At 39.2% G+C, this 27,398-nt stretch overlaps 1 protein-coding gene across 1 annotated transcript; it reads right to left on the reverse strand.

The window, feature by feature from the left end:
* Positions 1 to 445: 445 nt before the first annotated feature.
* Positions 446 to 10,334, reverse strand: wdr18 (WD repeat domain 18). Its single transcript, NM_001037264.1, is given in 10 exon segments — positions 446 to 1,133; positions 1,264 to 1,335; positions 1,433 to 1,596; positions 2,285 to 2,409; positions 2,755 to 2,813; positions 2,893 to 3,036; positions 4,911 to 5,052; positions 7,797 to 7,930; positions 8,257 to 8,367; positions 10,063 to 10,334. Coding segments are annotated over 10 exon segments (1,287 nt in total). The 5' UTR covers positions 10,273 to 10,334; the 3' UTR covers positions 446 to 1,007.
* Between the last annotated feature and the right edge of the window lie 17,064 nt (positions 10,335 to 27,398).

Consider the following 27,398-nt stretch of genomic DNA (forward strand, 5'->3'; position numbering starts at 1 on the left):
TGATGCAAATATCCTGAAACATGTAACTAATTAGTGTCCTGCAGTAGACATGACAGTTGCAAGAAACACAATAAGGACACATAGATGTGAGCGTTTGTAAGCAATTTTTCCACTCAATGAAGGTGCTCTCAATTTGTATATATTTGTCCATTAGAGAGGACATTAGAGAGGTGGGGGGGTGCATGTAATGACATTTAAAAAATTGAACTCGAGTGTGATGAAATTAAATGCTTTAAGATGTATCCGTGCTAATTTGAAATAGAATAAAGAACATCACAAATAGAGGCCTTGTTAACAGCAATTTTGAATGCAGTACACCTTAAATGGACATAAAACTCCTTATAAAAAGTGCTCATGTATGATGTACCATGGAAGAAAATCTTCCATGTTAGAAAACCACACTCCACCCACTCTACAACTTAAAGTATAAAAGCTGAAAACAGAGTAAAAATGTACAAAGCGATTATTTTATTAACCAATAAAAAAAGTACTAAATACAAAACATGTGGTACTATATGCCCCTGTGCCAGAACAGTTCTCCTGTGCATATACATAGCTTAGTTATGACCTATTGTAAATGATATTACAGAGGTTCTGTGGCTTAATAAGACATAAATAAGATATAATACCCCAACCTGCAATCACACTGGCATGGTCAGGATAATTATCATACCAAAACATGCTGTGTGCCATTACCCTAAATAACAGAAATGGCAATGGAAAAAATAAGATATGACTAGGAAAATCAGTATCACCTGTAAATACCATGTAATGCCTAAGGTTGATTATTAAGAAGATAAACTTCGTTTATGTATGATACATGTGTGGGGAAGAATAATAAATAGTCATTCATTTATTGTCATCACAGGTACACAGCACAGAAAGTATAAAGCAAAACTTTGAAACCGCAAGGCACAGAATATTCTTGTGCATGCATTTCATTCTGCCATTTTATATGTTGCAATTGCTAACTATATAAAATGTAAATATATGTGTAAGCAAACATTTTATTGCTTAGTGATAATCCTGGCTGAAAAGTCAAAGAGATCCTTGTTGATTTTCCGTACCACATTAAGTTCTTCTTCTAGCTCGGACGTTCTAGACCGAAGCTGTTCCACTAGTCCTGACAGGTTCTGGAAAGAAAGCACGTGGAAAGAAAAGAAGTAGAATGGTTTAGAGGGATGCTGAAAATACAAGCAACAACAAATTCATTTTATTTAAAACTGCACCCCTCAGAACAGGACCTAATCAAAGTGTACGTACCTTGCCCTCACTTTCACCAAGGAGGGACTGCAACTGCTCTGCTCTCTGCAGGTATGTATTCTCCCTAGATCCCTAGAATTTTAAATACATGTTAAGAAAAAAAAGACACATTCACACAGAAAGGAATGACTAAGCTGTATCAATACTCTCTTCCAGTTGCAATACTGACCTGCTGCTTCCCAAGCCGCAGGATTACTCCTCCGCTCTCTGGACCCTCACAGCCCTCAGCTCCCTGCAGATGTTTGCTGAAGTGTGGTAGAGGGAAGCTTGGCTTACTCTCTGCTCGCAATATGTTACCTGGAGCAGGTATTATAAATACATTTGTCACAGGTCCTAGAACAGAAAAAGAAGGTATGTCATAAAAACATTTAGTGCAAGTGATAGGAGCTGAAATGTGACAAAGTACAGATATGCAATCTATTATTCAGAATTCAGGATTATTTTGCATAAGGGATCTTTCTGTAATTTGGATCACCATACCTTAAGTCTACTAAAAAATAATTTCAACATTAATGTATTGCCGTTAATAAGGATTAATTATATCTTTGTTAGGATCAAGTAAAAGGTACTGTTTTATTATTACAGAAAGGATGAGATTGCACTATGCCAACCACAGAGACTCCAGAATTCCAGATGCCTGTCGCTTTGAAGCTAGTATCAGAAGGCTAGGCTTCAGTGGTGCCCTTGTGGGAAAATTTACAAGGGCAAAGTTTCTATGTGCTCTAAAGCATTGGATTGATAATTGTATATAAAACGGATAGCAGTGAGCCAATATTAATAAAAAAAAAAGAACCTAACCAATTTATTGCAATAATGCACAATTTGTGAGGGGGGGGGGTGACACACAAAATAATTTCTGTGTTTGCTAATTATGCTTTGTTAAATGAAGATGAAATCAACTTTGCTTGTCATTTACCTTCTAAAATCTGGTCAGTATCATGTAAAGGTTCTGTACAGATTACAAAAATTAATTCCTACTAAAAATTAGTGTTGCAGTAATAAAAAAAACAAAAAAACACACCTCTATGGGCAACAGTTCGTAAACACTGCTTGCTGTGAATGTCCCAGACACAGACAGTTTCATCATGAGAGCCAGAGATCAGCATGCTTCCATCCAGAGACACTGACAAGCACGTAACCTGGTTCCTAAAAAACAGACATATATTATGGAATGCCGTAACAAACATCCTACGCCATGCTAAAATTTGCTACTTCATATCACTGACAGGGTGAAACCTATATACTAATAATATTATTATGCAATGTTTCACCACTCTGAGGCTCCTGACTGACAAAAAAATAAAATGTAAAAATTAAAAACAAATACTGCTGGGAAGCCTGTAACATTCCCCAGTTGATATTCCAATAAATCTATGTTATTTTGAAAAAATAGCATTAGAATATATAATTTCCACAAATTTACATATTTCAGTGCCAGGAATCTTAAACTAATATAGACTAAGGTTGTTCCCCAATAATTTTTCTTCCTACCTGTGTCCTTTAAACACCATCTCCTGTTCAGGATGGAATGGCCTTTCTCTCTGCTCTGGCTGTAAGACAAGGCTTGTTAATTGTCAGTGATTATGTGTATTATAGGTGTATTTCTAAAAAGCCATTATGGAAACAAACCGTAGCGTAGAGGTCAACTTGGTATATAACTCCATCACTACCCCCACAGAACAAATGATATTCAGCAGGATCAAATGCCACCGACATGATCCGAACATCAAAAAGGACAGAGAGAAGGAGGTCACCTGAACAAATCTCCCATAGCTACAAGAAAGAGAGAAAATCAAACAGTGCTTCATATCTGTAGACTGCTAATATGTTGTCACTATATTTGCTGATAGATACACACAAGATTTTACAAAATTAAAACAAAAGGGATTTAGAAATTCTACAGTGACTTCTCCCCAGGACGTGGTACTCTGGGGATGGCACTTTTTTTTTCAAATCACAGAATATTCATGGCTACAGCTGCATGAAAATTCAGGTATGGGATCTGTTATCTGGAAGGCCATCCCCCTTAAGAGTCCATCGTAATCAAATAACTCAAATTTAAAAAAAAAAAATCCTTTTCCTCTGTAAAAATAAAATAAATCGATCCTATCATATAAATCAGTGATCCCCAGCCAGTGGTTCATGAGCAACATGTTACTCACCAACCCCTTGGATGTTGCTTCCAGTGCCACAAAGTAGACATTCTATAGAGCCCTCTATAGGCTCCACAGAGGGACTACCAAATAGCCAGTTATATCTCTTATTTGCACCCCCAGAAACTTTTCCCATGCTTGTGTTGTTCCCCCAAACTTTTTCCATTTAAATGTGGCTCACGGATATAAAAGGTTGGGGATACCTGATATAAATAATCATTATTGGCGTCAAAACAATCCTATTGGGTTGATGTAATGTTTATATGATTTTCTAGCAGAATTAAGGTATGGAGATCCAGATTACGGAAAGAACCCTTATCCGGAAACCCCCAAGTCTGAAGCATTCCGGATAACAGGTCCCATACCTGTTCTGTCTTGCCTAAGGTTAATGGCACACAGGTAATTTTCTAAGCTGGTGTATTCACCAATTTTCCATTAGCCACATTCTGACTTCTGGTACTCTAAAGTCATTATGGAATGACTGTGGCCACCCCCAGAATGTCAGGTCCTAGGTCACAATGAAAAATGTACAAAATATTATCAGCATTCCTTTCAAACGTATTACTACCTGGCAAACCCTGAAAGCAGTTTGAAGATTCCTATAGTCAATAGGCAACATTCTAATGCAGACATCCAAATCCGGAAAATCACTGGGTAGTGTGCCACATGGCATTCAGTGCCTCTGTATGTTAATCACTAATTTAAAATAGACTAGCTTGCTTCCACTAAATAAAGGCTGCCAAATTCTCTTTTAGAAAGATGGAAAACATAAGGTTGCCAGGGTATGTGGGGCCCAAACAAAGAAACAGTTTAAATTTCACAATGGACGGCTTCAGAAGCTGTGCCTCTTCTGTCCTCTCCTAGTTAAAATTTGAATTATTTACTTAAAGGAAAAAGAAAGGTAAAGTCACTTGGGGGTGCCAAAATGTTAGGCACCCCCAAGTGACTTTAACCGCCTACCTTTTACCCCGGGCTGGTGCCGCTGTCAGGAGAAAACAGCACCAGCCCGGGGTAGCTGCCGGCGCTTCCTCCTTCCGGCTTCGCTGCGCGCGCATGCGCAGTAGAGTGAAAAGCCGAACTTAAACATTTAAGTCGGCTTTTTCGCTCTACTGTGCATGCCCGGCCACCGGCAGTTTAGGAAGTGGAAAGCGGAAGGAGGAAGCGCTGCGCTCCAGGTGCCCCGGGCTGGTGCTATTTTCTCCTAACAGGGGCACCAGCCCGGGGTACAAGGTAAGCGGTTAAAGTCACTTGGGGGTGCTTAACATTTTGGCACCCCCAAGTGACTTTGCCTTTCCTTCCCCTTTAAAATGGACTTCATGTCTTCCTGTAATCTGGAGTTTTCTGGATACCATGTTTCCAGATGAGGGATCTCATATCTGTAGTATCAATTGATTTCGAACTATTTAGCCATAGTAATTGGAAGGTTGATTTTTAATGAGACTTATGCCACCTAGATGTTGAAAATGTGTACTGCACAACACAAACGTCACTAACCTTTACTGTCTGATCTAGAGAAGATGTGACTACTCGGGCCTGTGGACCCCCAATACCACACTGTACATCTGTGATTGGTAAGCTGTGACGGGACCATACATAACGAGGTTCAGGCCCTCGGGAAGTTTCCACCTGCAAAACACTAAAAGAACACACTCAGTTGCAAAACTGCTAAGGAATAACTAAGCTATGCACTATCACAACAGAAAAGACCACTGTTTGACAAGCTGCAATTTCCAGACTGCATGATGCATTCATTCCTTGTGGCACTTCCACTCAGATGCTATTTATAAATTATGATTTTTATATGGAATGACACTAATAAAATGCTATACACTGCTCCTTCTAAATAATGAATTAAATGCTAACACCACAAGTATCATTTGAAAGAGAAATCTCAACATAAATACAACAGTGGGGTACAGTTATCAACACTGGATAATTTTGCATCTGGGCAGTATCTTATAAAAACAAAAAATTTGCTTTCACTCTTCTACAGGAAGTTTGCTAAAAGACATCTAATTGGTGACTGGTATATTTGAGTTATTGCCCAGAGTTAACAAATGAGCCCAATGTCTTGAGGGGTCTTACAGAACTAACTGCTGTGGGTTTCCCAGCCTAAACAAAAGTTGTAAGTTGTTACTTTGCAGGTACTGCCAATTTGGAAACCCCTGATGCTCAAGGCATAGAGATGTACCAGTTTTTAGTACTGCCGGTCTGTAAGCCAGCATTTAACTAATAGAGTGCAGAGAATACTTCGGCTTCTTTATCAAGGCTACTACCACATGGGGGGGTTTCTTAGCCTACGTATAAACTGAGGCTGATAAACCGCAACTCCACAACGATCTGCAGAGGCGCTGTGTGGGCCTGGGTGCAGACACCATTCTACAGATCAGAGCAGATTCTCAGCCTGTGTGGCTGTAGCCTAAATGAGTGGTTCACACTAACTAATAGGACGAATTACTATTTAGCTTTTTGTCCAGTAGCTCTCCAGTCTGGTATTTCAAACTGCATTTTTTACATACAATCTAGGTTAATGGTATTAATGTATATAGCATAATGTTCAATCGGAGCTGAGCTATACTATAATTATTGCGCTGAAAAAAGCAATATTGACAACATTATCTTTTACTTTCTCCTGTCATGGCTCAGTTATGGTACATAGCAGATGTATGATCTTTTACTGCTGCTTATTACTGGTTATTGCTGCCAGTAATCATTTGCCATTACACCTAAAAACGATCAAAGTTGATTTAGACAACTAGCTGCAGTCAAAGCTGATTCCACAGAATTCAAAAAACATTCTTTCAAATGGAATCAAGATCGGACCCTCCCCCTACTGTCTCCTAACAATATCCACTTTAGGATAAGAATAATTGAGAATAATTTGTGGAAATGTTTTTCTGTATATGTTAACCGTATTGTTTTGTATTTGTATCCCTTCACTCTGTAAAGTGAGCATGAAATGATGGCACTATATAAATAATAATAATAAATTGTTCCCAGGACTGCCAGCACTGAGATAAACGCTTAAATTCAGTGAACCACTGAAAGATTCATGTTTTATAATGTGTAGAGCAGACTAAGGGGCACATTTACTAAGCTATTTTGAGAAAATTGTGTAGTGTTATTTATGTGTAGATATTTTTGCGATTTATGAATGGGTTTTCACCAGTACACAATTTTTCCTATTTTTTTTTTTGGAAATTCTTGCTAAAAAAATAAGATAAATTCCTATAATTTGTGATTTATTAACGTTTAGTAAACTTTTTTTGGGCAAAAACAATTTGGCAGGTTTGATCTGTCAAGTACCATTGAGTCCTATAGAGGCTCAGTATAGCCCATGACAGCCTGTCCTTGACACATTTTCAAGGGGAAGTTAATCACTTCATTTCTTTTCTATGTCACACATTTTCAAGGGGAAGTTAATCCCATTATTGTTTTCTATTGCACCCAGTTTCAGGTGAAACTTAAACACTTTATTGTTTTCCAAGAGTTTTAAAAATAATGTGATTTTCAAAATGTAAATTCAAATTTTTCATATGACTGATAACAGCATTTTATAAATACAACAATGATAAAAAAAAAAAAAAAATTTAGTAAATCAGCCCCTAGGTGCCTGCCTTTATCTCTTAAGATGTTACATAGTTACATAGTTACATAGGGTTGAAAAAAGACCTGTGTCCATCAAGTTCAACCCATCCAAGTAAACCCAGCACACCTAACCCACACCTACCAATCTATACACTCACATACATAAACTATAAATACAACCACTAGTACTAACTGTAGATATTAGTATCACAATAGCCTTGGATATTCTGATTGATCAAGAACTCATCCAGGCCCCTCTTAAAGGCATTAACAGAATCTGCCATTACCACCTCACTAGGAAGGGCATTCCATAACCTCACTGCCCTCACCGTGAAAAACCACCTACGCTGCTTCAAATGGAAACTCCTTTCCTCTAATCTAAAAGGGGTGACCTCTGGTGCGTTGATTGTTTTTATGGGAAAAAAGAACATCCCCCAACTGCCTATAATCCCCTCTAATGTACTTGTACAGAGTAATCATGTCCCCTCGCAAGCGCGTTGAAAGTATGTTCTCTCCTGAAGGTGCAGTACCCTATTATGAGTTATTATTTTCACCTTTGTATGCCTTAGATACCTAATACAAGACATGGGAGACAGAGCATAGCTGTTCTTTGCTTTTTTTTTGTGACAACCAAAATATTGGGCAACTTTGCCTTCATCTGACATGACACTGAGCCCGTTAAAAATGTTGAAAGTCTGGCATTAAAGAGCCTGCATCTTCGTTTCCCTTATTTGGCACTTAACTTACACACTATTGAAAGGACATAATCTTATAAGAAAGAAGTTTGGCTACCTGTAAAGACTCCACACCAGAACCAAGCTGTCCTTGGCTCCAGATATGATATGACTGCTGTCATCTGTGAAAGTCAAGCAGGTGACATCTTGGTAGTGATTGTTTAGTATAGCAAGGAGGCGTCCAGTGCAAACCTAACAGAAAAATAGGCAAATTGAAATATGAGCAATATAAACTTATATCGGCATACTGGTATTATCTTAATTATTATTAATAATAATATTGTATTAACTCGCATTAATATTGTATTAACTTAATATTATTAAGTTTAAGTAAACATACATATGCAACTAAAGAACGTCTAAAGGTTTAAAGCTTGTAGAACATGTGCAGAATACCTTGGATTATTCATGTAAATAAAATAATGTATAAAAAAAAAAAAAGAGAAAGCTATGAAGAATATATCCATTTATCTTTTCTATGACATGATGCAAATCCCACAATTTGAAGATTGCCTCACCTCCCAAAGGTAAATACTTTCAGCAATGCCAGACACTAGGTAAAGTCCATTCGGAGAGGTAGCCAAGCAGTTCACAGGCCCTGGACATACAATCTTCTGCTGCAACTGGTCCTAAACATATAGAAACAGGTAAAACAATGATGGTGTGCCCCAAAAGACTGGTTATGTTTCAGTCACAGAAACTTAAAAAGTATCCTAGATCAGTTCTCAAATAAATATCTGAAGGAAAACAAAATAAAACAATTAAGTGACACACTAGGTTCATCTTAAGGTGCCCGTAAATTCACTGATATTATCATATAAAACAAGGTTTCGTATAATATTCAGTGTGTGTATGGTGGGTAGACAAGGAAAAAGTTATTCGCAAAACTCTTGGATTTCAGTCATATTGTCGATCAGCCAGGGTGGTGGCAGTAAGTTAATGTTAAATTGTCAGATAAGGGTAGAATTATATTGTTTCTACCTGCATATCTGATGATTCAGCTCTTAACATTAGTGGAGAGGATGAACGAGCCTTCCTGCGAAAGATCATTATTGTAATGTATATGGCCACCTTTAAGCTGGCCATACACGCACCGATACTATCGTACGAAACCTCGTTTCATACGATATTCGGTGCGTTTATGGCATGTTGGCGAGTCGACCGATATCTCAGGAAGCTGCTGATATCGGACGACTCGCCGATCGGCCAGCTTAGAAAATTTTGATCGGGCGCCATAGAAGACGCCTGACCAAAATCTGCCGTCAGGGCTGAATCGGCAGAAGGAGGTAGAAATCCTATTGTTTCAGCCCTGACTGTGTGAGGCGGATCTGATGGTTGCACGAAACATCGTCCGATCGCCACGTGTATGGCCAGCTTAAGACTAACTTCATGCTAGACACCAAAGGGTCCCCAATTATCCTAAAAAAAAAACAAAACAAAAAAAAAAACGAGGATACCGGTACTCTATACTAGAAGCTATAACAATCTCGGGCATCCTATAACCCGATCCTATGGCATTTCTGTCACCAGAGGCTGTAAATGCTCTTCTGCGAGTAAAAAACTTGAGCCTGGTGATATACCTAGTTCCCACCACTAGCCAAATGTCAGTTTTCAATTTTCCTGGCTATTTAATATGTCACAAAATTTAACTGAATCAGATTTTAGTCCTTTACTGCAAAAGTTCCACCAACCCGGCATCCCTCTTTTCTCAATGAATCCAGTGAAGTGGATAAATCTGAAAAGTCAGTGCACAATTCCATTAGTGCAGCATTTCTTATCCTTTTTTCTCAAGAAACCCATATTAAGTTGTGGGATGCACTTTGCTTTAGAACCAGCCATACACCTTGTCTTAATTGCTTTTATCTGTTATAATAAGAAATGTCACATTGCTGAGAGACCATGGAAACCCACACTAAACTAATCACTAGTATTTTTGGCTAGCCTGTGTCTAAGCAATGCACACAGTTCATTTTCAACAACTGCATTTTCAGCACATACAGTTAATATTGGCTGAGAGTGACACCAGTTCAGTCACAGTTGGAGTGGAGAGTCACAAGAAGCATAGTATTGTAATCTTGACATTTCTGAAAGCACAAAACTTGGCCGATCTAAAATCTGAGTAGCCTCGCACATTTACTTCATTGATTTAAAAAGAAAATGGCCAGTCCTGTCAGGATTATTCTCTGAGAATCATATAGGGATACAAAATGCCTGATGTAAAGCAAGCGGGAACTGTTATAAAACTACAGCCCCCCCATAATCAGTAACAAAGGTAGAACGCAAACATTACTAACATCCAGCCAAAGCGCGGCCCGGTACCTTACCCGTCTCTGCAGCTCCCACACATTGATATAGTTTTTGCCGAGCTGTGCGCCCAGCAAGTACTGACCACCGAGTACCGCCAATCCCCGGTTCGATGTATTTCCCCCTCTATAAGTCAGAAGCACAGAGCCCGTTACCGGCTCCCAAACCGTGCAGTTTGCAACTTGTCCTGTAGCGTCAGCGCTAAGCACTAGCTCCATGGGCGCCGCCATGTTTAGTCAGAGCGGAAAGTCACGTGGTAACAGGGCAGGGATGGCTTCTACACCACGTGACAGTGAGCCTACACGTCCCCTCCGAGGTTAAACAGTTCTTATAATGCAGTTATTTTGCGGAAGGGCTGCCTAGAGAGCATTTAGCAATTTTCATATAATATCACAAATGGCAAGTAAAGCTGTTTATAGCATGTAGATTTTGCCTGATTTGCCAACCAAACTTTTGTGGACTATATGGCTGACCAGTGTCGGAATGGGACCCCAGGGGCCCACCAGAAAACCTTAGGCCATGGGCCCACTCTCCAAAGTATTTTTCCTCCTTTCCTCACTCAACCTCTTTATTCTCCTAGTCTCTTTTATTTACATGCTAGGATCTATTTTTTCATCTATTTCACCTGTTTGTTCCAATTCAGAAATAGGGAATGAACATGAAACAGGCCAAATGGTCAGGAGCAGGAGAGCCCACTGACACCTGGGCCCACCGGGAGTTATCCTGGTGGGCCAGTACCACACTGTGGCTGACCCAATAAAGCTGAAAATGTGATACGGAATTATGCTCCTCTTTTCCGCCATTGTGTTCTTGTTTCTCCTATTTAGTGTGTAATGTTGTCTCTTCTCCTGCTTATCTTTCCCTTTCTTGCTTATTTATTTGTCTTTTCCCACATGTAATTCTGTGCAAATGCCATTCTCTTCCTTTTAAACCCACAGGTGTGCTAGCCAACCCTTTACTGCACCATTCAACTAATGTGCCTTTTCTCCCACCTTTACCCCACCCCATGTGCTAGTCTCTCTTACTCCCTGGTTCCATGTTCCAGTGAAGTAACATTGAGCTCTCTGTTAGTAAAATGTTGCCACCTTTTCTGGAGAAAAACACTGGCCTTTTTATATCTGAATCTTTGTTCCCTATAACATTGGCATGATGCATCTTTTTTTACCAGCCAGGTGGTAACTCTTACCAACATTTACTTTCCACCCTCCCCACATACTAGTACTAAATGTTAAAGCAGTGGTTCTCAACCTTCCTAATGCCGCAACCCTTTAATACAGTTCCTCATGTTGTGGTGACCCCCAACCATAAAATTATTCCTAAGACTATCGGAAATATGTGTTTTCAGATGGTCTTAGGCGAACCCTGTGAAAGGGTCGTTCGACCCCCAAAGGGGTCCAGACCCACCGGTTGAGAACCACTGTGTTGAAGGGTCAGGGTCTGAAACAGGCATTGTGGACATTAGGACATCTGGAATGGGATTGCAAGCTGCAGTGGGGCAGAATAGGGATTATGGCTGGCCCACAATGTGTCTGTATTTGTCATGGATCCTTAGTGGGCCCCTGCGGCCCCAATACTAGTTACGCCACTACATGTATCACTTTACACTTTTTTTTTTATCAAGAAACCTTTTTACTAATTTAATATAAGAAACATTAAACACATCAAGGTTCATGTTTGTTTTCAAGCCATACATTGTTAATAGAAATAGAGCCAAACCACTGATCCATCCCAGGCACTCCCTTTATGCTAAAACCCAAAGCAAAACCTGACAACTCTCTTGTAAGAGAACTAAACACTAAAAAAAAATATTGCTAGTAATACCATATTTTATATACTGAACTAGTCATGTTCAGCATCTTTATAAAAGTAATGATCCAGTACTTCAAAGTTGTCACAGGTGGTCACCATACTGCAATCTGTTAGAAGTGTCTCTGACACTCACATTCTCAGTGTGCTATGAGCAGCTATTGAAAGGCTAAGCACTGCAAATTATCAAGCAGCAAATGAGGTTAGTCTGTAATAATGCTACAGGGCTTATTATTAAATTCTGCAGCTAATCACACTGGTTTCAGAGCCGTCATGCAGTAATAATCTGTACTATTTACTAATCAGCTTTATATTGTGACATATTCTCTATATATTCACTCTTACCTTCCAATTTGTGCCTGTATGTTACCCAACCACTCAGATTGTAAGCTCTACAGGCAGGACCTCCTTCCTACTGTGACTCATACCACATGGCACTTATTCCCTGTGTATTTATATATATTTATTGTTTTTATTTATTATAACACTTGTCCCCCTGTGTGTAATTTTGTAAGATTGTACAGCGCTACGGACCCTTGTGGCGCTTTATAAATAAAGTTATACATACATATACAGTATATTGTGAGTGGGTCCCTAAGCTCAGTAACTGACAGCAGCACAGAGCATATGCAAGGAATCAGCAGAAAAGAAGATGGGGAGCTTATAGGCACAGATCTTGCCTGCTAAAGGGCTGTGGTTGCCTTGGGCTGGTACAGGAGGCCAAAACATAATGTACAACATTTTTTTTAACTTTTTTTAGTTAAGCTTTAGTTCTCCTTTAAAGTAACAGTTCAGTATAAAAATTAAACTGAGTAAAATAGATAGACTGCAAAAAATAAAAAAATGTTTTCCATATAGCTTTCTAAGCTGTTAGCAGTCAGTAACCAATCAGTGACTAGAGGGGGGTCATAAGGGACATAACTGTTCAGTTAGTTTGCTTTTGAATCTGACCTGCGTGCTCACAAACCAACTAAACAGTTACATCCCATGTGGCCCCCCAAAGTCACTGACTAACTACGAGGTTAGAGAGCTGAAAGCAGGAAGTGGTGTTCTGGCTGTTATGTTAGATGTCTTCTTACTCCAGACTTTATAGATTACATTTTTGCCTAACTATATTAGAAATATTTTTTAGTTTGTGCAGTCTGTTTTACCCTGTTTCATTTTTACATGGAACTGTTCCTTTAAAGGAGAAGGGAATTTACAATCACTGAGGGTGCAAAAATTTTAGGCACCCCCCCAGTGATTTTTATCGCTTACCTGAAATCTCTGGCCGGTGCTCCTGTTAGTGAAAAAAACTCCACTTGCCTTGGTTTATGCAATGAAATGATCATCTTCCTTCTTTAGTCTTCACGTATGCACAGTGGAGTAAAAAGCCAAACTTAAACAAAAAACTGGCTTTTCACTCATCTGTGCATGTGCGGGCCTTGGGATCTTGTCAAAAGGAAAAGGCAGGAAGAGGATCGCTCACCTGCATTAAGTGATTACAATCACTGGGGGGTGCCTAACATTTGGAAACCCCCCCCCAGTGATTTAGCCCTTCTTCTACTTTAGGTCTCTTGGGACCCCTAACTGCAGCACCCCCTCTACCCTCTTGATGGCGGACCTGCTCACAGCCATAACCTACATAACATTAGTGAGGTTTAGCTCTTATTCGTGAAATAAAGTTGTTTTATTATCCTTTGACTCTCAATTCAGCCTCCCACCATCCAGTCTATATGTTCTTGAATCATTTTGGGGTACCTCTAACCAAAAATGTAAGCTTAATCGGGGGCAATGTATTGTTAACAAGATTTAGATACCAACTTTTGGATGGTTTGAGCAGGATTAGTGACAATTCATTAAAACTAAAATGTCAAATGTAACAAAAAACCCCCCAAAGAATTACAAACAAAACCCCTTGCTACTCTGGTCTCCAGCTTACTAACTACTACAGGAGTCCCTTACTGGGACAAGAAACCTACTGGGATTCACAGGGTCACTATACCTTTTCTAGACCAAAATAGTTTCTTTCAGAGTCCTTTTCACTTTTGTAAACTAGCAGCACTCTTCATTTTGGGTCTCTGGTTCTCTAAAGACCCTAGGTTGCTAGCAGATCTAACCTGCTAATTATTCCCTAGGTGAGATAAGCCAGAGGAATTAACCACCTCAAGACTGCTATACATAAAAAAGTAGGACATGAACCTAGGAAAATATATCTCCCTTCAAACTCTTTGCCCCTTGTATTAGTTAATATTTGTATAGAATCTGTATGTTTGGTGTATACACCTGGTAGATGAACTTGAAAGAAAGCTTTACCTCTTGTATCAGTCAATATTTGCATGCAATCTGTATGTGTGGTATACACCCAGGGCACAGGGGTCATTGAAGTTAGGGAAGAGTGGGCCCCAAGAGGTGTAAAAGTGCAATCCGTGGGTCATGAAGGTGGTCAGTCTTGCAGGAGGGCTGGTGGGGTTTGTGTGGATTGTGGGTATGGGTTCAACAAATGCGACATGGCTAGGGCGGAAAAGGGTGTGGTTTTGCATGTGCGAGATAACGTTTTTTCATTAGAGAACAAGTCTTGTTGGTGGGGCCCAGGTGATAATTGGTGCCCGGGGGCAGGGTCCTGCTATCTAGGTAGTGTGGGGTCCAATAATTCCTGATGGCAGCCCTGTATACACCCTTGTATTGTACAGCTCAGCTCAGTAAAATATGCCAGTGCTTTATAAATAATAATAAAGTTAGTAATGATAATAATGTGCACTAACACTTCCCCAGCCCAATATTATCCAGTAGACTATAAGCATCATTGTCTGCAACGGCTAAGTGGCTAGTTGGCCAAAGGGGGGTAAGGTTGGATACAGGTACTGAGGAGAAAATACTACTTGGCCCAGCTCTGCCATCATCAGTATCCAGACAAAGATGAAAGGTTTACAATGATATCTTTCTGTCTTGGGTACATTTTCAATATAAATATTGATCCTGATCATTTGCTGCTACAAGTATATAATATATATGCCGCACACACAGGGACTTTAAAAAAAGAGCAAAAAATCTTTATTAATCCAATGTTTCAAATTTTTTTTTTTTTTGCACAATTAAAAACTCTCTGTTCTGGGTGATTGGATATGTGTTTCAGAAGATACCTGTAAAACTCCTGACAGGGAAGTTTGCTCCGGATAAAGAGAATTTAAATATGTGTTTGCTGAAGGCACATAAGCATATCTACTGACGTACAGTTTCCCCTTCTTGAAGTATGCAGTAATAAGTTGTATTATCATTTCAGTCATTTAACCCATTCTATCTTAAAATGTTTTTGATCTATTGTGACCAAACATATTCTTAAATATCTGAGAAGAACAATATTGAAGAGGAGATACATAAGTATATGTAAGTGTATTCATGACTCCAGTTGCTAACCTGAAATCCTTGGCCAAACTGAGCTCATGGTGCCACAATGAGCATCATGCTCCTGATCATGAAAGTTTATAGGCACTGTTTTAATTTTGGGGGATCTTCCTTCTTAATAATTTGGCAGTCTTATGTATGTTTGGCATCATATGGGCGGATGCCTGTATACTTAATTATGATGTTTTGTCTTTGTACCTATTAGCCCAGTGATCCCCAACCAATGGCTTGTGAGCAACATGTTGCTCACCAACCCCTTGGATGTTGCTCCTAGTGTCCCCAAACCAGGAAGTTATTTTTGAATTCCTGACTTGGTGGCAAGTTTTGGTTTAATAAAAATGAGATTTACTACCAAATAAAGCCTCCTGTAAGCTGATAGTGTGCATAGAGGCTACCCAGTAGCTAATCTTAGCCCTTATTTGACACCTCCATATACTTTTATGATGCTTGTGTTGCTGCCCAAGTCTTTTTACATTTGACTGTGGCTCAGAAGTAAGAAAGGTTGGGGACCCTTGTATTAGCCTATGGAAGATAAGATGTTGCAAGATGCTTGCAAGCTTTGCAGTATTGTACTATTATGAGAAATCTAATATTTAAAATGATTATGGCTGAAAATAAATAAATAATTCATAAAAAAACAAACTTAAAAAATTTAATTAATATTTAAAGAGTACATCACATCTAACTAAATACTAATTTCAAGGGGCTTGCCCCTTCAGTCTATTTACATTCATGGTTCTAACTGTCCTTTATGTCCATGGGCAACTTTTGACTCAAACAAATAAAACTGTATCTTTTCACTCACTGTACCTACCCCTTAGGCCATTTACTATGGTAGAATGTTTCTAATCGTTTGATAATGATAAAGACCCTTCTAAGTGTCTAATTACAACTACATCTGTAGCAACAGATTGTTGGTAATTTTGGTTAAACTGGCATCTTGCCTTTGTTTGGCATAATCCAGGGGTACAATGACTTCATAATGCAGAAAAAGGGATGATTCCTGGGAGAATAAACAGAAAAAAGAAACTCATCACGTGAACCAACTGCTTCATAACATGATATTAATGATGCACATTTGACAAGTTTTGTATTATGAGACTGGCAAACTATTCATTTGTAGAGCAAAATCTGGTACAGGACTATGCATAATTTTGTATGATAAAAGATTCTAGAATGTGAGAGAATTATGATATATGCAGCTTGTCTGTATGGGTATGCAAAAAATAACAAACAAACAACAAAATCAATTCCAGGTAAACGTAAGATCAGGGTACTTAAAATTAGAGTTCTACTGTAGGTTCTTTGTATTCATTTGTTTGTGGTGGTGGTGTTGATAGTAAACTTTACCACTAAGGGGCAGCAAAACCTTAGCACAATTTAGGTGTGGCAATAACTCAGACACCAATCTAGAGAGGGGAATATGCTTGTTTTAGAGGGAAGCCACTGTAGATCATTCATATTAACAGCAAATCAACCTAATGAATTAAAAGAAAATAATTCCCTCATTACTGGTGATTTGATTCTTGATTAATTCTATTCTTGCTTTCTAAGGCTAATGTCCCACGGAGCGATTTAGTCGCCCGTGATAGATCTCTGCTACCTTGGGTGACTAATTGCTCTGAAATCCCTTTTCCTCTGCCAACAAAGGCAATTGATGGTGGAAAGGCCTACACATTGCTTTGGTTTCCCAGAGTTGTACAAAGTTTTCGGCAGGAGGGAACCTCGCAACTTTGGAAAACCAATCAATGCATAGGCCTGTCCACAGGGGATTGCCTTTGTTGCCAGTGGAAACCGTGCAAAGGCATTTCGGAGCGTTAAGTCACCAGTGGTAGCAGGGATCTATCACAGGCTACTAAATTGCTCCTTGGGACAGCCTAAACCACTGGCTTTATCTAAATTAATATCCCTACCAACCAACAGACAAATACACTAGGGCTCAAGGCTGTTAATCCAGGCTCACTATCAGAGTGATATCTTTGCTTGCAAACTTTCCTTGCAGATGATTAGGGATTTGGCCCTAGTATTTTAATCCTTTAAGTGGCAGCAATGTAGAGTCTACATTTCCAAGTTCCATTCAAATTCATGGAAAAGTGCATTCCCAGGCAATACACAGGTACCGTAGTTGGCAGTTAAAGGGTTACAAATCATTTGGGAAGGTTGTTTGTTTTTCTCAGCTTTAGGATTCTCTGGCTCAGCATCTTAAGTGCTAGGGCCATTGTACAAATATGGAATGGACTGTTAAAAAGTTAAAAATGTTTGTGTCTGAATGATATGTAAACTGATGCATAAATTAATTCCTGGCCCAAAACCGTTGTGCTTGCTCAAACAAATACAGGGGTGGCTTTAGACAACAGTAAAATGGTATAAAGTGCCATTGTACTGTACTGTACAATCCTGTTAGACCCCATATCTGTAGAAGACTTTCTTGATTGAAAATACTTTGAACTTAGATGGTATGCTGTGCAGGACAGTGACCTCCTTCCTCCTGTGTCCAGTGGTGTAACTAGATGTAACTAGGCCCCAGCAAATTAAATTTAGTGCCCCCGAAATATCCAGAAGTTAACATGTTTTACCAATATATACATTGAAATTACTCATTAATAGTTAGGGTTTCATGAGGCCCTTTATACATCTTGCCCCCCTGCTTCCTTTAGTTATGCCCCTGCCTGTATCTCAATCTTTGTAACTCTGTATATTTATTTATTGAAATGTTTGCGTTCTCTGTTTGTACCATTATTGTATTGTAAAAATGTACAGCTTAATATACGAATACCACTATATAAATAAAGTTATATATACATACATACATACATACATACAACACTGGAAAAACAAATTAAATTTCTAAAGGGGGAAAATTAGAGTTTACCACTTTATCTTAATGATGAATGTCATTAATGGACTGTCATTAGTTCCTTTTCATTATTCTTACCTATGGCATTTGAGATATAAATGTGCATCCTCCACAAAGCACCCTGTCTTCTACTGCAAACAACTCATGATGGATTCAGCCAGTCGTGGCAGGTAATATCTGTCAGCAACTCACAGCAACAATGTCTTGCCTGCAGTTGGAAAAAAAAGGTTAGGTTAAGGAACTCACAGATCAGTTACTAAACAACTATATTGGGTAAAATAACTATTTAGATAAGATAATTCAAAATTAGTAGTTTCTAATAAAAACAGTTTTACTTTTTGCAGTATTGCCATGTTCCAGGATGGTATAGGTGTGATACAAGAAGGAAACTGTTACAGTTCAGGTAATCGGAAATCACTCTGGGTAGATTACAAATCAGCGCAGTCAACATGTTATTCACACGAATGTGAGCTTATGATGTTACTATTTATGTTCTTGCAACTTATAAGGCAAATATGTACAATTTCCTCCTTTCTAGGAGAAAACTATCTGTTATTTTCAGTTGTTTTATCAGCACTTTAAACAAAAGGGCAACAGGTAAAAATGTAGTTGCTGCTTATTAAAACCAGCCTAATATCCACCCCTTTTTTTAGATTTCAAATATAATTCTTTTCATCTTTCCATATCAATGAAACTGAATGGTTGACACAGTTGTATTTACTTGCAACATATGTTTTGTCAAAAAGCATATCATCCAGGATATGCCTTACCTTTCTGTAAAGTGGAAAACCATACATTAATCACAATATTTGCCTAGGTAAAGCAGTGGTTTGCTTTGCCTGTGTGCTGACAGAAAAAATAATACTAAGTTAGTACTGGATCACAGACAATAGTAATGGAACTGGCCTGAAAAGTATAAACAACCCATTTCCCTAATGTTTTGATTTGCACGTGAAGCACGCCTTCTGTAATGTTTTTGTACACATATGAAGCTGTAAGTACGTGGCTGTGTATTAAAATTACATATATATATATATACTGTATATATAAAAGCCAAAAGTCAAGAATGTCGGCACTCACAATATAGAAGCATTCATCCACCTGGGTGCAGTACTGAAATATTGTCTAGGTATGTATCTTTTGGCGAGGAATCCGCACTCACAGGACTTAAGTACAGCAAAAAAAGATCTTTATTTTATGAAAAAACTGACTTTGAGAAAGGCTGTAGCCACAGCCGAAACGTCAGTTTTTTCATAAAATAAAGATCTATCTATATATATATATATATATATATATATATAAACTTCCAAGTAAATGCCGGCACTCAGCGTATAGATAAGTTTCTGTTGCCTGGGTGCAGGTCCAAATAATGTTGAAGGTGCTTGAGAGAGGGTCAGCACTCACAGGACTTATACAAACAAATTATTTTATTAAAGAGGAGACTAACGTTTCGGCTAGCACTCTAGCCTTTTTCAAAGTGGTGAATACAACAAACACAGTGTCTAAAAAGCACAAAGTGGTGGGAAAAAGTGGAGATGACGTCATCAATGTCGCCAGAGACAGAATACCATGTGGGTCTATTTCAACTCATGGGGCTCATGTGAAACAGAACTGTGTTGATACAAACTTGTTACTTTCTCGGCTCATCCCTGACAGCTAGCTACAGTAGCGTGTTAATTTTGATACTTTTGTTTCTGTTTAAGCTGCTGCTTAGACCTTTTGATTACTTGCTTGTACTGATTATTTCTTTTTTGTTTTTTGTTTCATTGCATGTTTTCAGTTTTTTATTGATTTATCTCTGGTATTCTGTCTCTGGCGACGTTTGATGACGCCATCTCCACTTTTTCCCGCCACTTTGTGCTTTTTAGACACTGTGTTTGTTGTATTCACCACTTTGACAAAGGCTAGAGTGCTAGCCGAAACGTTAGTCTCCTCTTTAATAAAATAATTTGTTTGTATAAGTCCTGTGAGTGCTGACCCTCTCTCAAGCACCTTATATATATATATATATATATATATATATATATATATAATACACATATGTAATACACAAGAGCGATGAATATCTGGTCACCGGTTACAATCGGGGCTTAGTTATGTTATTTTTGACACATTACTCACTGAAACTTATGTATTATTATAAATAATATACCCCTTGTTGTAAAATATGAGGACATTAGAAGTCACTTTGGAGTTCCATGACCTGTATAGAAGCACAAGGCCTTAAACCTTGTGTTTTATTTTGGTCATGGAACTCCTCTGTGTGCTCAGGTGAGGACATTGGGTGGGGGACCCTGCAGGGGGGGCCAGGTTAGGGGATGCGGCTGGCGGGGGCACCAGCAGGGCCCATGGGGCAGGAGCCCCGGTGGGCCCTGCACCCCACAGTCCGACCCTGAATATCCCTATATTTTATAACAGGGAGTACGTTATTCACTATATCATTTATATAATTAGCTCTAGGTACTGAGGTTAGTTGCACTTCTTAGTGAAATTGGGTTATATCATAAAGCAGTAGGATCACTTGAGGTTGAAGCACTGACCCAAAGAATACCGTTACCATCCCAAGGCATGTATGCTTTCTAATGCATAGAGAACGCTGTAATAACCACCTGCCTAAGGTGTTCAGTGTGCTAGTTACTAAATTTGAAACAAAATATAAATCAGGGGAGCAAGAAGACAGAAAAGTGTAGCAGGTTTGTACTCTGCAACCTTCCAATAAATGGCCAACAGTGAAACAAAACATTGCTAAACATTTGGTGGCAGACAAGGAATGTGTTAAGACGTGCCCTTATCAGCCCATAGCCTGCATTTTTTTCCTAATTTGGGAAACCACAAATACCCATTTGTACTGGACAAAAGACAAGCTTCAATTAAAGCCAAAGATGCTTGTCTGGACAACACAATGGTCACCCCTAATGTACTACTTCCTGTTCCACTGGGGAGTGTGGTCTTTTCTTCTCACTCTTCTTTCCTCCTTTCTCACTACCCCCACCACAGTTATCTCTTCCTATCTACAACTTTATTTGCTCTGATTGTGGTTCTTCCTACTCTTTTAGGCTACTGTCACACATAGCAGATATGGGAATTTCTAGGCCCATGGAAATTAATTGTTGGAAACTGAGCCCTAATTTTATAATTATGGAAGATCTTACTAAAAAAGTATAAGATGGTCTTTAAGATTACATACCTTAAATAAAATATGTTAACCAGTGCCATGGACACACACTGAATTTGATTTAGTGCATGGTTGCCTGGAATACACACTCTCCTTGTCTCTCACTGCAAGTGTAGTCAAAAGCTGGCTGCATATGAGCAGATAATATCTGCGGGCTTAGCCACTCCAGACCAGTTTGTTAGCTGATTTGCTTTTGCATTGTGGGAAACTGACGGCCTGCCCAAAGAAATACAACCGATACAACTGCTCCCTGGTTTCTTACCCTTAGCACCAGCTATTCCTGTTGTCACTGTATCCAAAGGAATCTACCTGTCACTACACATGTGGTGTATATTTTGGTTTAAAAATGCACAGAAGTGTTTGGGCCTGAAATCCTCCCCCGCCTGATGCCATTTAAATCCATGTCAACAGATACAGGAAGTATATAGGGTACTGATGTTTTCTTTGTGGAATAAACCCCAAGTGCAACCTTAGCCTTAGTAGTGTATGGCTGAGTTGTGCTAATTCCCCTCAGGGTTATTGTCTGGAATGCTCTTGTTAAACCAACAGATCTCTTCATTCTGTATTCTCTCCACCCCTACCAAATTGTGTACTATCTTTGTAAAAACAGGCAAATTATTTTTGCTTCTTTGTGAATGGAAAGGTCCTAGTGAGGAAAAAGGTCAACTGTGAATCACTGCTAAGGTACTAGGAGTGCATTTGTAATAATGATTTGGGGCAGGGTGTATGTGTGTCATAAAACTGGTGTATTGACCAAGTCCTTTTACTTTTGTAGATCTCACTTCTTCATAAGGTAAGAAAATATTTGGGGTAGGGAGAATTTGCATACCTGTATTGGATTACTCTAAATTACCCATAGCAAAGGAGGCTGTGAGCACAGTGGTTGAACAATGGTATAGGAGGAGTGCTCATCACCTCACCACTGTCTCATGTTCCTTGTGTGTGTCAAACAATTCCTAGAACTGCAAGATGCAGCGGAACTGTTTTTATTGCTGCTATTTACTTTTGGGTGTACTGATACTTAAGAAAATGTTGTTTGTAGTTCTTGGGAGTCCTTACTGCCCCTCCCTGTTACTATGATGTGCTTGGAAAGTCAGGGGCTGGTGAGATTATGAATGCTACCCCACCAGCTTGGCTCCCACTTCTGTTTATATTCCCTTAACTTTTGTGCTGAGTCCTTTGAGTGTGAGATACACAGATGGGGGGAGTTAATGGGAAGGGGGTGGGAGATTTTCAGGTGTGCTTCCTCTCTGTGCCTTTGAAGTGGTGCTGTTGAGATCATTAAGTTAAATAGAAGCTACAATAAACTTAGCATATTTCACATTTTTATGCCCCCAGAATAAAGAGGGCCTCATGAACACTTCCTGCTGACAAACTTGTTCTCATTCTGCACCCCTCTCCACTGCCCGCCCCTCTCTCCTTTAGTTAAATTGCACATAGCTACCAAACAGAAGCCGTTTACAAGGCTTTATCAGCCACAGCATATGTCATGCTTCCAAATCTCTTGTTAAGTCCTGGATCTATCACAAAGGGGTGTTTATCCTATACTACACAGAACTAGCTACACATTCTCACTTGTGGCTTGCAGTGGGAACAAATCTACAGCAATTTGATTTTATTTTAATAATGTTGTTGTGTAACTGTATATAGTGCAAATTAACAAGGCCTGTGGATAAAGAGCCTAAGAGGAAGAGCATAGTGCCTAAATAAACTGGTGCAATACCGAGGTAGCATAGTAAACTGGACTTTATACTTTTTAGAGAATTAAGTGAATGCCTAGTTGCTAGGATCAGTGAGCTAGCAGCCAGATATTTGCCGGATTTGGCCATCCACAAGGTTGATCATAAAGGAAGGGGGGGGGGGGGGGGGGGGGGCAAAGGCGGTTTGTTGGGAAGAGGACCACAACAACATTTAGACGTGACCCTCTGCCAACTCGATTTTCAAGCCTGAGTTTAGGCAGAGTTTAATATATTAATATGTTTGCTCTATAAATATATAAGGGAAACCAACATTGACATTTCTAAATAAAAGCCTTATGATTGATTCTCTTTCCTACATTAAAATACAAAAGGATATCTATTTAATTGGGAGACTCCAGATCTTTCAATGAGCCTCTGACCTTCCCTGCCTAAACTTGTGGTAGATCATTCATTTCTGTGAATTAATGACATTTGCAGATTGTTTCCCTGCTTAACTACCCTGTACAAATCATCCACGTCAAGAATGGGCAAAAGTTGGGGATTTTCTCTTATATCTACTTGTTGTGTATTCTCTATTAGTGTGTATAGTTTGTGCAGGGCTGCCAGGTGAGGAAGCAATTGGCTAGCTTCTGAGAGACCTTTTTAAGACACAGTATAAAAAGCACACCAAGTAGTAGACAGCCACAAGGGGCAAGTTTATACCTGGGGGGGGGGATACATGATGAAAAGGTGAGAACAGATGAGAAAGTGGCATGGGGTAGAAAGCAGCAGTTTCCTCTCACACTACAAAAACATACAGGAAGAATAACTGATTCCTGATAAAATTAACCATAGTGTGTGGGAATGTGACAGCAATGTGATTATTGTAAACATGGCCATAGACTGAAAGATGCACTCCTTTGGTAATGTCACAAAATGAGCAGATCTTTTCCCCAATACGCCCACCTTGAGGCCAAATAATCAGATCACATTGATGGGATGCAGGCAGCAGGGTGAGCACTGCATCAACAAACCAATGCAATCTTCACCATGACAGGATTTTTAAACCCACCAAGTCAACATTTGCCCAATTTGCAACCAGATATCCGTCGGGTAGCCTGTCTGAAGGCCCCCATATAAGGGACAGAGAAGCTGTCTTTCAGAAGCTATTAACAGCTGTACTGGGGATGTGAATAATGTATAATCTCTGCAATTCCCAATAAAATAAGTCAATACTATTTAAAGAATAAATAATATTAATCTACTTGAGGATAAAATCATCTTGCCTTTTTCTAAATGTAAAACTAAGAATAATTTTAGGGTAAAGACACACAGAGCTATAAGTGGCAGCTACGTGTCACAGCTACTAAAATAGACAATGTTGATAATTTACTCTACATGAGTTTTAGCAGAGGCAGTTCTCAGTATTGTCTGTGGCAGGGTATTTTCTGGAGTTTAGTAGCCATGAAAAAGTAGCTGCTACTAAGCAGCTGTGTGTCTTCATCCTTAGGCTTATGGCACACAAGACATTTGAACCACAGCTGCAGCATGGCAGAAACCAGTGACTGTAAGAATGCCCCCGTCTGTCTGCCACCGCTGCTAATGTTTCTGAATGAAAAGCACAGTGTAGGAGGCACATGGTGTGGTAACAGTTGGTCCACTACTCAAATATTCAAACAAGAATGTTTGAGCAGGGGTATGCATGTCACTGCTCTGTGTGCTTCACAGGGTCCTTCTCATTGAGCTGTAGCTGTGGTGACAGGTGAACAGAAGCCTTTTGACCACCACTGTTTACCAATGGAGGGTAGCGGTGATATGCCATTAGCCTTTCTAACCCTAAGCATACAATTTAATTTGCAGCTCTTTATAAAAGTTTATAGCCTGTTACACACTGGAGAAAATATAGCTTTTCTAATGATAATGTATAGTTTTAACTGTATCAAAGATGCTTTTGCCTATTGTCTATTTATCTATATTATAAAGTGATTACCCACTATGTATTATTGAGGCATGGTCCCTTTAAATCAGATGCTTCTGAAACAACTGACTTTTGTGACGACACAGACAGATATTAGCAGGAAATGTCCTAATGTCGTTAAAACAGTTGAAAGCAAATTTTGAACTACAAAAATGCTCAGTAGAGCGCTCTAAGCTATGAATGTAGAATTTAATATTTTTTGGGGGGATGGGGAATGACTTTAAATTCTATCCATTTCAAACATTTGCAAATGATGTGCAGTAAATAATTGCTTAAATATGTTAAAGAAATGCATAGACAACAGCACTGAGGCTGCTGCAAGCATTATGGAGTTAACATTTGGATGGTGGTGGGGGGACGAACAGGCCGAAATAAGAAACTTTAATAGGTTTTGGGTTTCCCCCCTCCCAGCAATAAACGTACATCCTGTGCACACACAACCCTTTCCTGCCATCTGATCAACATACCACTAATTAAACTGTAAATAACTCAGATGGGTATAGCAAAACTTCCCCCCTTTCTTAAATAAAAAGATACAGGAGGATTAAGGGGCAGGGTTATAAGGCAGATGCAGCATTCTTACACCCTGTTGAAGATACAAAGCCCCAGCAAATATGTTCTAGCTTTCATTTTGGATGTCTTTAAAAAGACAACAACATATAAAATGCTTATTTGTAAAAGGTGTTTAGGAATCTTACACATGGGCCATTTTGCGCATTACTCAGCAGAGAAAACAGCTCTTAAGTGAACCCATTTTTCATAGACAGAAAGCCACTGCACTGGAACACAATTAAAAACACAGTCAAGTATGTGGCAACACAAAGCTGAATTAAAGCTTGCTTCACATGGGTTTATTTGCTTGGGCTTTCGGAATTTGACTATACTGCCTGACTGTCTAGGCATGTGAATTAGCTCAGGGGTCAGGTTCAGCAGACAATCCCTGCAATTTTATTAGATTCAGAATGAAAAATTAATCTGCTGATGCACTTTCATGGTTTAAAAGCACATACATACCACAACTCCAAAATGAGAGATATATATGGATATATTTTTTTCCAATTAGAACCTAATTCAGCAGAGGTCAGATGCTTTGCTCCTTACCCATGATTTAGAATCAAGTTCACAAAACATGGTTTTCTGTGTAAAGGGTCATTATTTTTCTTACTGGAGGGTCCCCCAGTGGTCTCACATGTCGTCATAACTTTGTATTCTTGGTATTCTGTAAAGCTAAGCCAATACAACCATTGAAGCCACACCTTGTTTTCCTGCTTTGGATCCTAGGTTTGTATCCTATACAAACTAATCTAAGGGCAGAGACACACGTGATCATAGTCATCGCACAACAAATCTTCGTTGTTGCGGGCGACTAATCTCCCCGCAATGCCATCCCACCGGCTAGAATGTAAATCACAGGTGGGATGGCATATGCAGCACAGCAATTTGCAGAAGTCGCCTTAAGAGGAAAATTCCAGCGAGTTTGGCAAATCACGGCGCGGCATATGCCATCCCATCAGCGATTTACATTCTAGCCGGTGGGATGGCATTGCGGGGAGATTAATCGCCCGCGACAGCGAATATTTGTGGGGCGGTGACTAATCTCCCCGTGTGTCACTGCCCTAAGGTGGTTAGAATTTAGTTGATCTTTCTGTGTCTGGGAATAAGCATTTTGGCAGAGTAGGCAAAATGGATCTTTACTATTGGTGAGGTGACATTGGGTTATTGAAAATAGAAAAACAGAAAAAAGTGTTTGTCTTCATTGTACAGCCAGTAAAGGGAGGAAGAAAGTCCTTTACTTGTTGTCGAAATGGTTGTAATTAGATTTGTAAGAAAGTACATTTTATTCTTTATACATCTCCTGCAAGTATCCTCCAATCTATGGAACCACTTGTCCTAATACAGTAATACATGCAATAAAGTATATTTATTTTGTTGTGGGTTTTTTTTTTTATGTCAGGCCTGGACATTTGGCAAATACCAAAGGGGCTGCAATAAGATGCTATAGACAGTTATTATTTATTGATGGGGGTCTGTTTGTGCCTCTGTGTACTTAAAAATGCCAGGGACTGTTTGACCTTGATTAATGTCTTTGTGAAACATACCTCAAACACAGTGTATATGAATTATAGCTTACAGTTCTGATTTCATCCAGTTCCATGTCAGGACTGCCTTCACTAACAGCATGGTGGAGATATATTTCACAACTAAGAGCCTTTAGTACATATGGACACTTTACAACAGACATATCTCTATTAAAAAAAAAAAAAAAAAAGCATTAAAATGATCGCATCTGCTTCTGATCAGAGCTACAAGTCTTGTGTGAATAAGGTCTTATGTTTCAACATTCTCTTTTAGATTGTAAACACTAGCGAGACTGCAGCAGGCACAGGGAATGGCAGCTGGCTTCAACATGTCTTTTATAACTAGTGATCTCAGGGGCACTACAAAGAGATTACACTGAAATAGTGTTGCTCTTATAA

This window comes from Xenopus tropicalis, chromosome 1, assembly GCF_000004195.4.
Source record: "Xenopus tropicalis strain Nigerian chromosome 1, UCB_Xtro_10.0, whole genome shotgun sequence".
NCBI lineage: Eukaryota > Metazoa > Chordata > Amphibia > Anura > Pipidae > Xenopus > Xenopus tropicalis.